At 35.5% G+C, this 15,429-nt stretch overlaps 1 protein-coding gene across 3 annotated transcripts in view; it reads right to left on the reverse strand.

Annotated features, from left to right (window-relative positions):
- The window catches only part of nej (CREB binding protein nejire), a 48,696-nt gene that overhangs the window by 14,298 nt on the left and 18,969 nt on the right, over nucleotides 1-15,429 (reverse strand). For all 3 annotated transcript variants that reach the window (XM_072305629.1, XM_019045757.2, XM_019045760.2), the window contains 12 exons: nucleotides 14,466-14,635; nucleotides 13,341-13,495; nucleotides 11,693-11,810; nucleotides 10,696-10,987; nucleotides 9,772-9,926; nucleotides 7,327-7,656; nucleotides 4,723-4,939; nucleotides 3,689-3,811; nucleotides 2,981-3,270; nucleotides 1,844-2,001; nucleotides 1,176-1,298; nucleotides 181-315 (listed from right to left, as the gene is read on the reverse strand). In XM_072305629.1, coding sequence (XP_072161730.1) covers nucleotides 181-315; nucleotides 1,176-1,298; nucleotides 1,844-2,001; nucleotides 2,981-3,270; nucleotides 3,689-3,811; nucleotides 4,723-4,939; nucleotides 7,327-7,656; nucleotides 9,772-9,926; nucleotides 10,696-10,987; nucleotides 11,693-11,810; nucleotides 13,341-13,495; nucleotides 14,466-14,635 — 2,266 coding nt within the window. The remainder of the gene's footprint in view (nucleotides 1-180; nucleotides 316-1,175; nucleotides 1,299-1,843; nucleotides 2,002-2,980; nucleotides 3,271-3,688; nucleotides 3,812-4,722; nucleotides 4,940-7,326; nucleotides 7,657-9,771; nucleotides 9,927-10,695; nucleotides 10,988-11,692; nucleotides 11,811-13,340; nucleotides 13,496-14,465; nucleotides 14,636-15,429) is intronic.

A 15,429-nucleotide genomic window follows, 5' to 3' on the forward strand; every position in this document is an offset into this window, starting at 1 on the left:
TGTAAGTTGAAAGCTTTGTGCATGTTTGTGTGTTCTTCAAAATTTTATATTTAAAAAACACACAGACATTTGGAAACTTCCTCATTTTTAGATTACTGGGAGCAAATCCGCCATGTGAAGTTGACGAGAAACAAGATTACTGGCATGAATCTAAGTGACAAATTGAATATAAAGACTTACCCTTGGGGCCATATGGCTTCCATGTAAAGAACACATATTTGATGGAGTTTCCTTCCACAGTCGACACATTCAACAAATGGTTCTAATTCTAAATGATCATTTTTCATTTTCTTAAATAGTTCCTTTTTAATTGACCTGCAATAAAATCGAGATCAAAACATTAGTAAAGTCTGCTGCGAGTAAAGGGTTTTGAATCCTCAATTGAATATAAATGAAAAATCAAGGGGATTAAACATGTTGGACCCTTTTTTCTGAAGGATAATGAAAAAATATTTGATTCGTAAAATCATCGAAAAGTACAGAATAACTTAGGGAAAGACAAAAAAAAGTTTGGTAAACTATTATAGGTTGTGTTAGGGGACATTTAGCTCAAATGAGTTGGGTTTCGACAGAAAGGAGGCAATGGATCTTCAATTCTGAGCCGCACAAGATTTCAAATACGGAAAAAACTGACAGTGCTTGGGTCAGGTCTGATAGAATCCTCCTAAAAAAATTTCATAAACCACTAAGATTTCATATCTTCCCAGGAGCAAAATTCAAATGATGAAAACAATACAGGTTTTTAACCACAGTAACAGCTGATATTGGCCTTCATCTCATAATTTTTTTTATTATTCTATTCCCTGACTTTTTCCAGACTTCTGATGCTATTTCAAGACTACAAAATTTCCAAAATGTCTGACTTATATCTGTCCTGAGAACTTCCACTTGAATTATTTTTTTTTTTTTTTTTTTTAAACACCGATTTTCCCTATACTTTGAACGAAATATCTAGCTACTTTTAGATATTCAAATTATTGGAAAAGGCATTCAGATATTTTTGCGCTCTCTCTAGGAACACAGCTAAAGTTGCCGAGCTGACTTTGTTGCTTGGAAAATTCCCTGGTTTTCGAAACCACCGAAAATCCTTGACTACTATAACTAGGAAATGTTGACACGGGTTGCTAATTAGAGATAAGTGTGAGAGAGATAAAGCTGAAATAGGAAAAACTTACGTTTGAGGTTGTGTTGGATCATCTCCCAGCGTGACAGAATCTCCAGGGATATCTTGAAAACACTTTTGACAAAACGTGTACCTATCGGAGAGAACCCCAACACCTTCAAAACTTCTTTGACTGCTAAAAAAGAGAAAGGTACATCAGTAAAATAGTGCAAAAAGAACCAAAAAAAAATATAGTATTTGTTCCTAAAATCATTTTTATGAAAAAAAAAAGCACTCATAGATGTAAATTTTAAAAATGTAGCAATAAATGCAAAGTACTTGTTGCAACTGTGGACTTTAACTTGAGAAGTGAAAAGTTTCTGTCAGTTCATATTTATTCAATCAAAAGAAAACAATGTGATTGAAAAATATGAGAGCGATACCTTCATCTCACTGGAAAACAGTTCAAGCTTTCAGAACTATCAGTCTGATTGAAAGAAAGTATAGACTCAACTGACGCTTTAGCATGGCCGACTATTGACTTGATTTATTCACGATTTAACACTTTTCGCTTTACATGGAACTACTTTCCGAGAGATGGCTGCAAAAATAAAAGTAGGCCATTCATCTCAGTTCCAGGAATATTGGAATTGTTGAGTGACAGTAAATGAAGCGAAGAGGTTAATGTACATGGGTAGAGAACTGCGTAGAGAGGAGCGGAATTTAGGACAAAATAGTTACCTGTTTTGATAACTATAGTAAATTGCATCACGAGGTATCGTGCAGAGCTGCTTGCCATAACAGCAGAGCACTTGAGGGTTGAAAGTGTGCTTACGACCGCAACAATACCCTAAAGCTTGCATCACAGGATCTATTTCTTGTTCAAAAACTTCCGATAACTGAAAAATAAGACCAAACAAATGAGTAATTAATGACCCAGTTATGCCACAAGTTTTACAAAGCAGAAAAAGCAAACAATTAAGGACAGTCCTGTTATAACTCCAACACCTAAAATGCATTTTATATATGATTAAATCAGCTCATGCGAAAACCGCTGATGTCCATTTTTTCTGATTCTGAGAAAACTGCAAAAAACTTTAAGTGACTTTCAATCGCAGGATGAAATGATGCTTTAGAGCTGACTTCTGATCTCTCCAAACCTACCTTAATCAAACCTACAGACCCAAATCTCCATATCTTAAGGAGTCTTAAAATAAAAAAAAACCTTTAAGGATGAAACATTGACACTAGTGGTTTTTCAAAATACTAATGCAATTAACGGTAGAAGTAGTAGTTTTTAATTGAAAAATCAGGTGTGAGGAAGGATCCACCAACAGCCAGCTATATTTCAAGTTATTGTAAACCTTTTTCATTCCTGATACATAATTTTGTTAACTGCTGCTAGAATTTACGACTTGGACTCTTATACATATTAGATAAAAAAAAATCGAAGTTAAGTGTATACTGATTATAGGTCATGCTCAGAAATTCATTAGCAGAGAAAATCGTATACTAGCAGAAACAAAAAATCATTGAAATAATTTTGCTATACTAAGAAATATTAGCAGGAAACGGAGCATGACCACCATTACAAAATAAACTGTAACATTTTAATTAAAATAATTTCCTGTTCAACAATAATAAGTAAAATAAGGAGGCTGCCTTGTATATTCTTTTAAATTTACTTAAATTCAAAAGATCTCTTCTTTAACCCAAAAAAATGTAAATAAAAAAAAAGTCAGTAAGAGCCTACAATCTACTTAGTAATCTAAACAAAATTATAAAATCTTAAGACAGAACTAGTTTGACTGGGCTTTGTAAGCGGTTAGAGCTAGGCTGAATCTACTATGGAACAAACTCATCAAAAGAAAAGCTCACCTTTGTACAATATTTATAAACACGGGAAGTCTTGCGATTATACAACCAAGCATTGTCAAACATGAGCCAGACATCGTCGACGTATTTCCACGGATCGGAGTACTGTCCCGTATCCAGCTTCCTTTTTACTGTCGATAGGTCCATAGGTTCTTTGACGATATCTAGATAATCAGGAATACCTAGTGTTTGAGGATCTACGGGAGTTCTGAAGGGTATTGACTCGGGATCTTGCCTGTACAACTTTTCCAGTGTTGGCATCAGAGCTTGTCTAAGTTCGTCAGGCTTGAAAACTGAAAAAAATAAAATATATTTCTAGTGACCATTTTTCAAGGGCAGATCTAGTATTAAAAAAACCGTTTTCATGCAATGACTGTCGCTGTCTTCAATCATAGGATAATTTATGACAAAAACTGTCTAAAACCAAGAGATTTAGTATGATAAATACATCACTTCTTTGAATAATTGTTAGAAAAACTGGTAATGATGATTTCTGGGCTAATACAACAACTTAAAACCAGCAATTTCAAAAGGGCTTGTGACTAAAGACAACATTGATGTCGTATTATAAATAAAGTATTTTACGACTGAATTACTTTAATAGCCTTGAGGAAAAATCTTATTAGTTGCCAAGATTCTTGAGAGTTCATGATGAAATGAGTCATTTTAAATTATGTTTCTTAAGTTTCAAATTTCAAGTCGAAAACTTACGGCATTTTTTCTTCTTGTCGGCTGTTGCGGCTTGTTGGATTGGTTCTGGCACAGTAACAGGAGGTTTCGTTTCGCTTGAATCATTAGAAGGCGATCTAGGTTCACTTTTAATGGCAGGTTCTTCTACAATGCAAAACGATAAAACATTAGTTGTGAGCTATCATCATAAGCTGCAAATAAACATAGACATTGGCTGTTCTTGCTAGATTTGCCACGCATTGAATAGAGAGACCAATGTTTAATTCAAAGTGTCGTGGCGACTACTAAAAATTTCAACAAAGGTGCTACCGATTAAAAGTGATCAAGGTATTGTTATTTCAAGCATGAAAATCTGCAAAAATTAGTTTATAGTTTTCCTGAAGAAGGAGATTGTACCCTTTGTACTTTTTGATTGCCATGTTCAAAATTGAAAAGTACATATATTTATCTTCTATCTCCTCTTATCAGGGTTGCCATAGAATTTAGAAAATGAAATTGCCTGACACATCCCTAATTTTCTAGACACATTTTGGGTCCCCAACAATTGAAGATATGCCAGGTGGTTTAAAAGACATAATTTGAAATAGTTCTCATGCAAAATTTGTTGTTCGAAACATCAAACCTATTCTAAAAAGCAAATTAAGGTAAAATAACGACATTCTCCTGACACTTTCTCTATTTTCTGTGACATTTCCGGGTTTCCCCTGACACTTTGAAAAGTCCTGACATTTCCCGGTTTTCCCTGACTGTGGCAACCCTGTCAATTGTCTGAACCATTCATTGCTGGAGCAGAAAACTTATTTGGACGTATTTCTATCAAACGGAACCAAGCTCCAATTTGAGTTCCTTTCGAGGAATTTAGAATCCCAGATAGCGCGTTCTGTCAAACGACCTAAGCGCCACGGAAAAGCATTGCGAGTATAGGACGGAATAAGCCGGACGCCTGATTCCGCCGCCAATCCAAGCCCCCCTCTATTTTCCTCACCCTATGGCGCTTAGGTCCGTTTGATAGAAATACGTCCATTTAGAACAAAAAACTCGAGAAAACAACTTACCTTTGACTTCATCTGATGGCTCACTCTTGAATTCAGTCTTAAACTCAGACTTAAATTCGGACTTGAATTCCGACATGTCTTGCTTGAGCTTCCCAAAACCACCTTTGCCCTCCATATCACCTGGGGCCTTCTCATCTTGGTTCTCTTCGTCGGGTGGCTCGCTCTTGATATTATCCAATTTACCTTTATTATTATTCGAGGGTGGTGAATCTTCATCCTGCAGGAACAGAAAATAAACAAATTCTAGAATGAGTAAAGAACAGCATAAGAGCATGAGTTAAAAACTAGCATTAGCAACAAGAGTTTCGTTGGCGATTTTGTTAGTTACGGATTTCTACAATATAGATCGTTTTCGATAGTGGTTCAATGTATCGTTTGGTTCCAAACAATAGAACATAACCTCAAACAAAACTTTCAGGAGTTCAGTCGGAAAAGCTGAAAATGAAAATATTCCTAACTATTTCACCTTGCGATGCCATTTAGTACTCCTGAGAATCAAAAATCTATCAGAAAAACCCCGTTTCCTCAGATTACTCGATTGACTTTTGAGGCTATGTTTACATGTTGAACCAATCGATATCCATACAATCTCACCTATTTGATGTATCGAAAATGATCTATAGCTCCAAGCTTCCTATTTGATTACAATATTGTCAGAAACAGTACAAATTTTTAAATGCTAATAAAAAAAGAGCTTCTCTACAGAGTGACTTGAGGAAAAAATTGACGAAATTGGCATGGAAAAAATTTATATTTTGCAAGAACATAAAAAAACGCTGCAGAACAATTTCATGCAATCCAAGATTGTATTAACAATCTCAACAGGTTTTTATGAGCAAAAAAAAAAAAGAACAATTGTACTGATGACTCCCCAGTTTTTATATCATCAAAGTTACACTTTCTTCCAATTTACCCTCTTTCGTCCAACCTTTTAAAGGCAAGTCAACGAGGACAACTAGATCTGATCTCAGAGCGGAGAGAGAGAGGCAATGTTCAGTTCTTAGCATTAATTTCCCAACAAATTCTCTTATTTTATCAAATATTTTCATTCCATTATGAATCCCTGTAATTCCTAGTTCTTCAAAGTCCTAAACATCATAGGGGGAAGAACAGTGCAGAAAGTTGAGGTTTTTTTCACCGAAAAGAAATGGTTGATAGAGAAATGTATGCTTGAAAGAAAGTCATCAAGCTCCTTTGTACAGCAAAAAGATGAAGTTAATTGTGCAAAGAGACACAGCACAGATCAACTGTCAGTTCAACTTGAATCCTGTTTAAATCCTTTCCAAGGTCACAGCTCAAGCCTAATCAATTCAATCTCTCACCACATTTCATATTCACTACTTAATAAACTTGTCTTAATTCAGTCACTCCTTCTAAACCTTCCAGAAAACAGCATGGATTTGGCAGTGATTTACAGTGTATGAATTATCATTTCAGAGAGGTCGATCCTGTTCTATAAGACCATGAACCTCAATAAGAAAAAAATTAAACTTGTAAGAAAGATAACAGCATTCTCAGACTTTTCTTGTTTCCAGCTCAGCAAATTCTTGTTAGCTGGGACTAGATCTGAATAGAAATTGAAATGCTTTGTCGGATGAAGCGGCTCTTCCTTTGTGGTTTAATAGACGAAATTTACTTTTCACATATTATACTCGTGTAAATTTCATTGTACTTCAAAGATAAATAATACGGTTCTTTGTCACCAACAAAAGAGACATAAATTCATATATTCATACAAAAAAAAAGGATAATATGAAACAGACTTGACAACACTTTTGAGAATGAAGAAGGAAGTCTAGATCAAGTATGTGGAATAAAGAGAATGTAACGTATGCACAAAATGAAAATTTAGAGCAAAAATCAGGCAAGCTATTTTGCGATTGAACAACTTTACCAACAGCTAACCAGGAATCCAAAAGATACAAAATTTCTTAAAAAGAAGATAAACTTTCCATTTAAGAAAAAGACTTTATGTTAAAAGTGATTTCAAAGTAACAATCAGATTTTAGGAACATTTTCAACGTTTCTATAGTTTCTTAATTTTCCGATTCTCTGACTTTCCAAAGACTTTTTTCGCTTTTCCTTGTCTCCAAAATTATTGAGTTCCCTGGCTCCCCCTGACCTTCAAATAAAACTTCCACTTAGATTTTTTCCTTGAAAAGATGCTGATTTTTGCTAAACCTTGCTTGTAGAATTCCCTGAATTTTCTACAAACTTCCCTAACTTTCCAGATTTTTTAGATCGCAGGAAACTGAATTTTGAAAGAAAAAACCCATTCACAGCTTCAAATCCTTCAAAGTATACATGACTCCACGGGTACATGAAGTTGGAGAACCAAAAAAGTCTGAGCCAAGTTACTGATGATGTAGCTTATTAGCTAGCTAGTTGAGTAGTTGATAAGTATTGACAGTAATGAAAGAACGTTTCAAATACTTCTAGCACAAAATTGCTGAGAAATGCCTGACAAAATGGACTGCTGAGACCCCTCCCCCTGTGAGCAACCCACCACACCACACACACACTCACATTCGTTCACATTCACTCACATTCTCACCAGTCATGCATGTATCTCAGCTTTAGAGTGTAGAAATCTTGATAACTTACCCTAGAGAGGGCAGCTGTGATGGCAGCCATTTGACTTGACATAGAATTGGACGGCCTTTGCTGAGGCGTTGAATTGAAACCGCCCCCTTTGCCGAGGCTGGCAGCTAACTGCTGGTGATTGGTCGACGGAGAAATGGGGCTTGCGGCGGGGGGTGGAACACCGTTTTGAACAATGGTCGGAGATCCGGTAGAGGGAGGAGCGGCTTCGACGGATACCGGCCTTGGTGGTGGCGCTTGCGTCTGACTGTTGGGAGACGGTGAGGGATACTGAGGAAGTGCAAACGCTGGCGAAGATTGAGCATTGGTTCCTACCCTATTCTGTGCCTGGAACTAAACAAGAGAAAAAACATGTTGGACATCAGTAAAGCTAACAGAACAGCAAAATATGGATTGGGTAAGAAATGAAACCTGGTTTCTTTTCCATTGCAGGGGTCCTCTTACGTGTTCCAAGGAAAGTCAATTACTCAATTACCCGAAAATGAAACCACAAATGATCGAAGGAATAGTTAAGGTTCCACAAAGCACATCGCTAAAAAACATACTAATGTTAGTTCTGTGTTATCCCTCTTGACTCTTGAATGACTGACAACGCGAAGAATCAAAAGGTAGATTTCATGAGGACGTACCTATACTCAGGTAAGAGATGGTTAATGTTTTACTATTTAAACAAAAACATGGAAGATTTAAAAAAAAAAAATTAAGGGATCAACTGCCGAGTTGAAAATAATGTGTCCCATCCAGCATTGAAGATCAACCTTGATATTGACAATTTATTTTTCCTGTTAGTTAGTTTGAATTGTTCTGCAGGAAAGAGCTGAAGTGACTTTTCTCTTGCAAAAATATTTAAAAAAGCTGGGTATGAATGAAAAGACAAGGAAATCATGTGCAAATTCTACGCTTAAAAAGAAAACTGTTATAACAAGAGGGAACAAAACTTGAATCTTCAACACTATATGGGAAAAAAAGGTACTTCAGCTGAATGGAGGGGTACGTAAAAACTGTATCAAAATGGTTTTGCTGGAAAAGTTGGAGAGAGAGAGAGGAAAAGGAAGGAAAAATCCGCTGATTTTCTCAAGAGATCATGCTTTTTCCACTTTTAGAAAAATTTAGGCATTTGATAAATGAACTCAAAAAAATTTGCAAGTTAAATTATTCTGACCATATTTGTTTCCAATAAAATGGTCATAGAGTCATTTTTGTAGCACAATTTAAACAAGCATAAGGAGCTAGTGACGAAATTGAGGATTAGCATAAAGTGTAGAAATTAGAACTCAAACAATCACTCGAGTCCAACTTCTGGTAAAAAGACAGTGCGATATTGATAGATCTCACAGATATTATACTGCAGAAAAAAGATAATTGGATTTTCGGGATCTCTCCGAAATTTACATGGAATCTTTCAAATTGGAAGATTTCATTCAGAAATAACGAACATCAGGTTTAAACTACGAGTTAGGAAAGTTGGAAATACCTTAGGAAATTATAATTCTCATGTTTCAATTGGGTTTGAAGAATTCTTGAAAGGGTCGGATACAGGATGAGGAAAACTAGGATTCTAAATGGTAAAATTCAACATGGGAGGTACTGGAAAATAGCAGACATGGTGAAAAAATTAACGGATTGGCAAAGCATTATAGGTCAAAATAATATAAAACATAATGTTTTACAAAGAATATGTGGTGAAAAATTTTAACTTTTGATAAGGATGGCCTATCTGTTTAATTTTTTTGTTCAAACAGGGATAGGGAGAAAATAAAGGAAACAGGATAGATGATTGGCGAGTCAAAGAGCTTTTAATTTTGTTCAAACTGTCCGCATTAATTTTGTTCCTGTATTTTGTAAATAAATAAATAAATAAACTGGATCTCTCAAATTCTCCTTAAATCTTTCAATTCCAGTTTTGCTCTAAAACCAAATTTTGGTTCTGACAAAGATTCTTGAAGATAAGAGTGGTGCGTACTGCACCTAATCCTAACGAACAAAATTTTGTTTCAATGCTATCGATTGGTGGACAGGGTGTCTACCAGCGGGAAAAAACCAGAATTGGGGACATTTGGGGACTTTTTTCATGAAAATTGGGGACACTTTTACTACAACAGATGAGAGAAAATCCGCGAGAGAAAGCAACATAAAATTAAAAATAGATAAACTCGACACTGAGCTCCCGAAGTTTCGGACCGTTTCCGCCGAAAGACGCCAGCGAGGGTTCAAATTTCTGCCGCCGTAATTATTTGAAATTTTCGGCGGATGATTCTTGTCCGTTTTTGGGGACTTGAACATGAAAATTGAGGACATAAGGGGACAAGCGGGTACTTTAGGGACTTTTGGGGACCGGTAGACACCCTGGTGAAGATTCTTTCCCTTGATAATCGACATTTTTGGAGAGTGAATGATTCAAACTTTCATTGAACATTGAAAACTAGTATAATGCAACTGGTGGTTTACCTGATGATTGGAAGCTGATGTTAAAGCTGGGAACTGACTAGCGGAAGTAGTTATAGAAGGAGGGGGAATTGTTGTACTAGGGCTCTGCGAGGTACTGCCCGGGAAGGGCATTTTGTTGGCTCCAGCTTGTTGCTGTACTGTTCCGCTGACTAGTCCTGCAAAAAAAATAATTATCTTCAGTTAGCAACATGGATGATTTTTAGATCTAAAATTTGGCAACATGAAAAATTCGCGAAAACAACGAGCCAACTGTGACAGAGAATTTTACTGATAGTAAATAAGCTACAGACCAAACCTCAGAGCCAATTTAATTGTCTTAATACCGCAGGTTTCCATTCTAAAGATTTGAGACTGAACGTCAGATGAAATTCCATGGATAAAATTCATTGGATGAAAATTGGTTAGGTTTCTACTAAAACAGACGAAAGTCTTCGATGTGCGCCATACTCGAGCAGAGTTTTCAACAGGTGGCAAGATGGTTTTATAACCACTGAGATCTTTTACAAACTTGTATAAAGACCTTTTGAAATTTCAGTGACTGTGCAGGATTTAAAAATAATAGGAGCCAGTTGAGGTTACTAATTTTGTAATAAACTGTATTGGTCGGCACAAAGGGTAAGTAAATAAAATCCAACTAGAGTACAATACTACTGATTGATCTATTGCTAAATTTTTTACATATCATCAATTTTATATCTGATAATGGATTTTTGAGACTTTCTTAATAACGAGATTTCATATAAACCACATGCCTGTAACATCTTTCTATCTCCGGGAAAAAAGGGTGGCTTTTACGAGGGCTCCTTCAGTCACTTAATATGTCTCCTATTACATTATTATCACTTTTTCTTTTTTTTTTTTTGATTTGTGCACAAGATAAAATTGTGTACATTATTATCATGGATAAGATAACTATCTACGAACCTGTGGCTAAGCCAGAGGAGGTGAGCAATGATTGTGAATTGACTGGTGGGCGGACACCACTGTTCATGAGACCAGGTCGCATCTGCTGCTGCTGTTGCTGTTGCGACAGAACCTGCTGTTGTTGCTGCTGCAACTGCTGTTGTTGGACTTGCAACGGCTGTTGTTGCTGTTGTTGTTGCTGCTGCTGCTGTTGTTGTTGCAGCTGTTGCTGTTCTTTCCGTTTCTGCACTTTCTCTTCTAATTCCTTTTGAATTTTATAAATTTTTTCCGCTAGTAGATGATAGTATTCAGACTGAAACGAGAGATCATAAGATCTATTAGTACAACAATAGGGTGCCTACACACTCAAAAGAAAAATATTCCCTGACCATTTCAGGTTTTCTCTGATTCTCTGGTTTTCACATGGGCAATTTACTTGCAATAGAACTGAAAATGAACAGTTATTTGTGGCATTAATTTCACAGCAAAGGACAGAAACTTAAGGACCTATTTCCTTGTTCAAGGTATTTATCATTCAATATTGATTGAAATTTCAATTCCTCATTGAAAATTGTTCCTCTATCTGGTATCCAGTATCTAATAGAGTGTAACTCAGAGCATTGAATCCTGAACTAGACTGAGACGCAACTCGACGGAGTCAAAAGCATGAATTTTTATTGAAATTTCAAGATTTATCAAATTTCCTGTCTTTATGTCAAATTCTACAACTTTTTCCAGATCTCTCCAACATGCCCTTGACAATTCCCAGTTTTTCAGACCTATGGACTCCTCAAACAAATAAAACGCATCTAGGAACAAAACATATCAACTAAGATCCATGAATAACTTCTTCGAAACATTTCGAGGAGATTTTAAATCTAAATACTTGTCTTTATATAATGGACTCATGATTCGAATTGTACATAAGAAAAATGAATGATTTGGGAAATCAAAGAGTTAAGATTGTTAGAAACTATAGATAATACCTACAAAATAAATTTGAGTTCAGCAAACTTACCCTTGTATTAGCCATTTCATACATATCACCCTCTACCTTTGTTGCATAAGCTACTAAATTGCACATTTTCTTGTCTAATAAAGTACGAGGATCGGGGGATGGGAAAATCGCCTGAACTCTGTAAAAATAAAAACATCAATCGTAAATATGAGGCATCATGAACAATTTTCGTTGAGTAAAAAATTACATAAAAAAAAAACTACTTAGTTACTGTAAAGAGCTAAATGAAAACATTGAGGCGACAACACCACAGCCAGAAACCAATGGCAGAAGCTTCAGTTCTCATGGTTTCTCCTCTTCATTACCCTCCAGTTTTGATTGAAATTTTCCGTACTACATAGAGCTTCCTTGTGAGCTGTCTGATTCTTTCTACAAGTCCTCATCTGTCATGTGAAAAGAGGACTTTCCAACAGAATCAAAAGTAATATTTCTCAGATTAGGGAACTGTTCACAAAAATAAATGAACACTTCATTAAATCTTCTGAGAGAGACAACACTTGATATAAGAGGATACGATGTGTATTATAGGTTAGAATTATTTACTGTGATCATAGAATTTAGAGGAGCTAAACTGTAATGAAGTGGAATGAACGAGACTTTCGAAAATACAATTCGCTTTGGTTTTAGACTGCTGAAACGCTTTCATGAATATTTGACACCTTCTACAAGTCCTCGTCAATGTAAGAGAATGAGAACTTTCCAACGGTATCAAACTTGATATATCTCAGTCTGAATAACTATTCATAAAGGGAATATGAACAATTGATAATTGAGCTGAGATTGTTAGGCATTGTAGCATGTAAGATTTGCTAAAAACTTTTACTTGGAGTATTTAAATCAGAAAGTACTATAATCTTCATTGTAACTTGGGCCTTGAGATCCATTAGGATACATAGGTGATAGGTTCATGACACAATGGGGATAGTTCCTTTTGATTTAAATAAGCCTATTATCGTTAGAAAATTCACTGATCTGGTTCATTGACTGAATTTAAGCGAGCCTTACAGCCTGAAATGAATTGAAAATCATTGAACTAAAATAAACAGAACTCTGTAAAATACAAATCGCTTTTGATTTAGACTCCTAAAAAGCTTTTGTGAATGTTTGACACCTTCTACAAGTCCTCATCAATTTAAAATATTGAGAACTTTCCAACGGTGTTGAACTTAATGTATCTCAGACCGAATAATTATTCATGAAAAGAAAATGAATAATGGATAGGCGAGCTGAGATGTACAGCTTGTGAGATTTGCTAAAAAGTTCTATTTTACTGTTTTGAGGTTTACATAGCTGTTTCGTCACTTGAATCAATAGAACCTTAGATGCTGTACTCAACAGAAACTGTTGGCAAATTTTTTTTTCTTTGTTTAATTTTTTTGTAAAAAAATTCTCCAATTCCTCATTACTTTCCTCTTCAGTTCCAATATATATATAAAAAAAAAAAAAAAAAAAAAAAAAAAAAAAAAAACTGATTGAAATGCATTCTATTCATGGTTCCTCACTTCAAATTTTTTATCACTTAGGCATGAAAAATGATGCTAACCAATTAAGATGACGTAAGGACAAAGAACACTCAAATAAAATAAACAGATGAACAGACAAACGAAAAAAACACTTAGGTAGCAAAAACGGGTGAACATTGACTTACAATTTGTGCACCAAATGATTTCTGAGATCAGGAGTAATAGTTTGATGCCATTCTTTGGTTCCCTGATATAGGGTAGAGGTGGTAACTTGTCCCGTTTGCAGGTTTCCAGTTAACTGAAGATTAGCCAACCGATTATCAGATCCACCCAACGGCCCCTGAAAACACAGTTAAAATTAGTTGGACGGTCCAAATTTAATACTCTCATTTACAGTTAGAAAAGTAGACATCTTGTCGCAAAGCCATCTCAAGAGGGACCGATGAAGATTTTTAACACTTGCTTCGCTGTTAGTCGAATCTATTGATTTATTTATTTATTTCTGTTTCAAAAGAAAGGTAGGTTTGATTAATGTTGACCAAAAGCTAACAGCTAGATTGGTTAGGACAAAAGATTGTGCAAAAAATCAATGATGGAGGAAAGGACTCATGATAGTTTAGATTTATGACCAGGAGAGTATTGTGTAGTGAAGACTATTTCAACGTTCTTGATTCCACACTCAGAGGCAGAAAATTAAAAAATACAAAAATTTAAAGAGTGAACAGTAGAGATCTTGCTTTTTAAAGTCTACAAAAAAATTCCCTGACTTTTCAAGATTCTCAAGTCGCTATATTTCCCTTGACAATTTCAGGTTTCCCAGACCGCAGTGAACCCTGAGAACATAATCATGAATTTTATGAAAATGACGGAAAGTCAATCAGACTCGGAACTTCTCTTTATCGTCTTTTTTCTTTTTTATGAATGTATTTTACTGCTTGAAATATAGTTGAAATGCAGACTTTAGAGTTTTTTTACGGTTTCCTTTAACTTAGTTATTTCCTGCATTCCTAGTCTATCGAACAGAAGAGTTACTGTAGACTTCAGCACACCAAACTTTATGCCGATATTCACACAGCGGTAATTTGTTGAGAATTGTGACCAGCATGATGTTTTTTAAAGTTGTTTTAGTTTTGTGTTTTGACCTTTCTTTATATGCTCTGATGATGGCCGCGAGCCGAAAAGCTTTAGCACGTTTACAATGTTTATTAAATAAATAAATCAGTGAAAACCCACAACACCTTGGCTAATATCCTTTTACATCATCATACTAGAAGAGTTACAGAGAATCAATGAAAACAATGGGTACTTACAGGTGCATTTGGATCATTGGAATTAGATGTTAGTCCAAACAGATTATTCGGAAGGCTTGAGATTTGCTGCTGAAGATTTGATGCTGAGTTAGGAGGTTGCTGGGCTGACGGAGGCTGGGCAGTTCCACTATTTGAATTTGGCTCCAAACTTACATTGGGGGCAACACCAACTGCAATGAAAAAAAAAGTTGAAAAGTTAGAGATGTGTAAATGACTTAATATTTACGATGGAAATTTAAAAAATTAGGACGATGACAGGACGGATGACTTGATTGATTTTACGCTTTACCAACAACTTTCAAATGAAAATCCTTTGAAAATTTCTCATTTACAACAAATCAGTGATAACATTTAAGAAAGATGGCAAGATTAAAGCTTGATGTGAAAAACCCGACAACATCAGTGACGATCACTAGATTTTCTAGGTTTAGGGAAGTTAATTTGACGGACAAAGAAATCGAAACTGACGAAGGAATGACCAAACCAATACTATTAATAATACAGTTATACCTCCTTTTTATGAGGAATGGTAGATTTATCCAATTAAGTTGGTTCAGGGTGTCTATTGGTACCCTGTCAATAAAATTCCTTCTTAATTTGGTACCTTTTCCTTGCTTTATTCTTACTTTTTCCTTATTTTTTTCCTTGCCTCACATGCATTTTTAACTTTATTGGGAAAGTGGAATGATGGAATGACAGAGGAATAAACCAAAAAACACGAGGAATCAAACCAAGAACTTAATAAATGGAAATCGCACACCCCCAAGGCTACTTTTAGAGTTTATCACAAAAATCTCGAATTTCCGTACCTTTTGACGGAAAATCCATGCTATTTCTGTACTTCCGTACCGACCTTCCGAAATTCGTGCTTTATCAGTGTATCCATACTTTTTCTATACAGTAGATACCCTGTCAGTGTTTTAACAGAATGAACTTTTTTACTTTCTCCTTCGTTTTTCTACAT

This window comes from Bemisia tabaci, chromosome 10 (assembly GCF_918797505.1).
Source record: "Bemisia tabaci chromosome 10, PGI_BMITA_v3".
In the NCBI taxonomy this organism is placed as follows: domain Eukaryota; kingdom Metazoa; phylum Arthropoda; class Insecta; order Hemiptera; family Aleyrodidae; genus Bemisia; species Bemisia tabaci.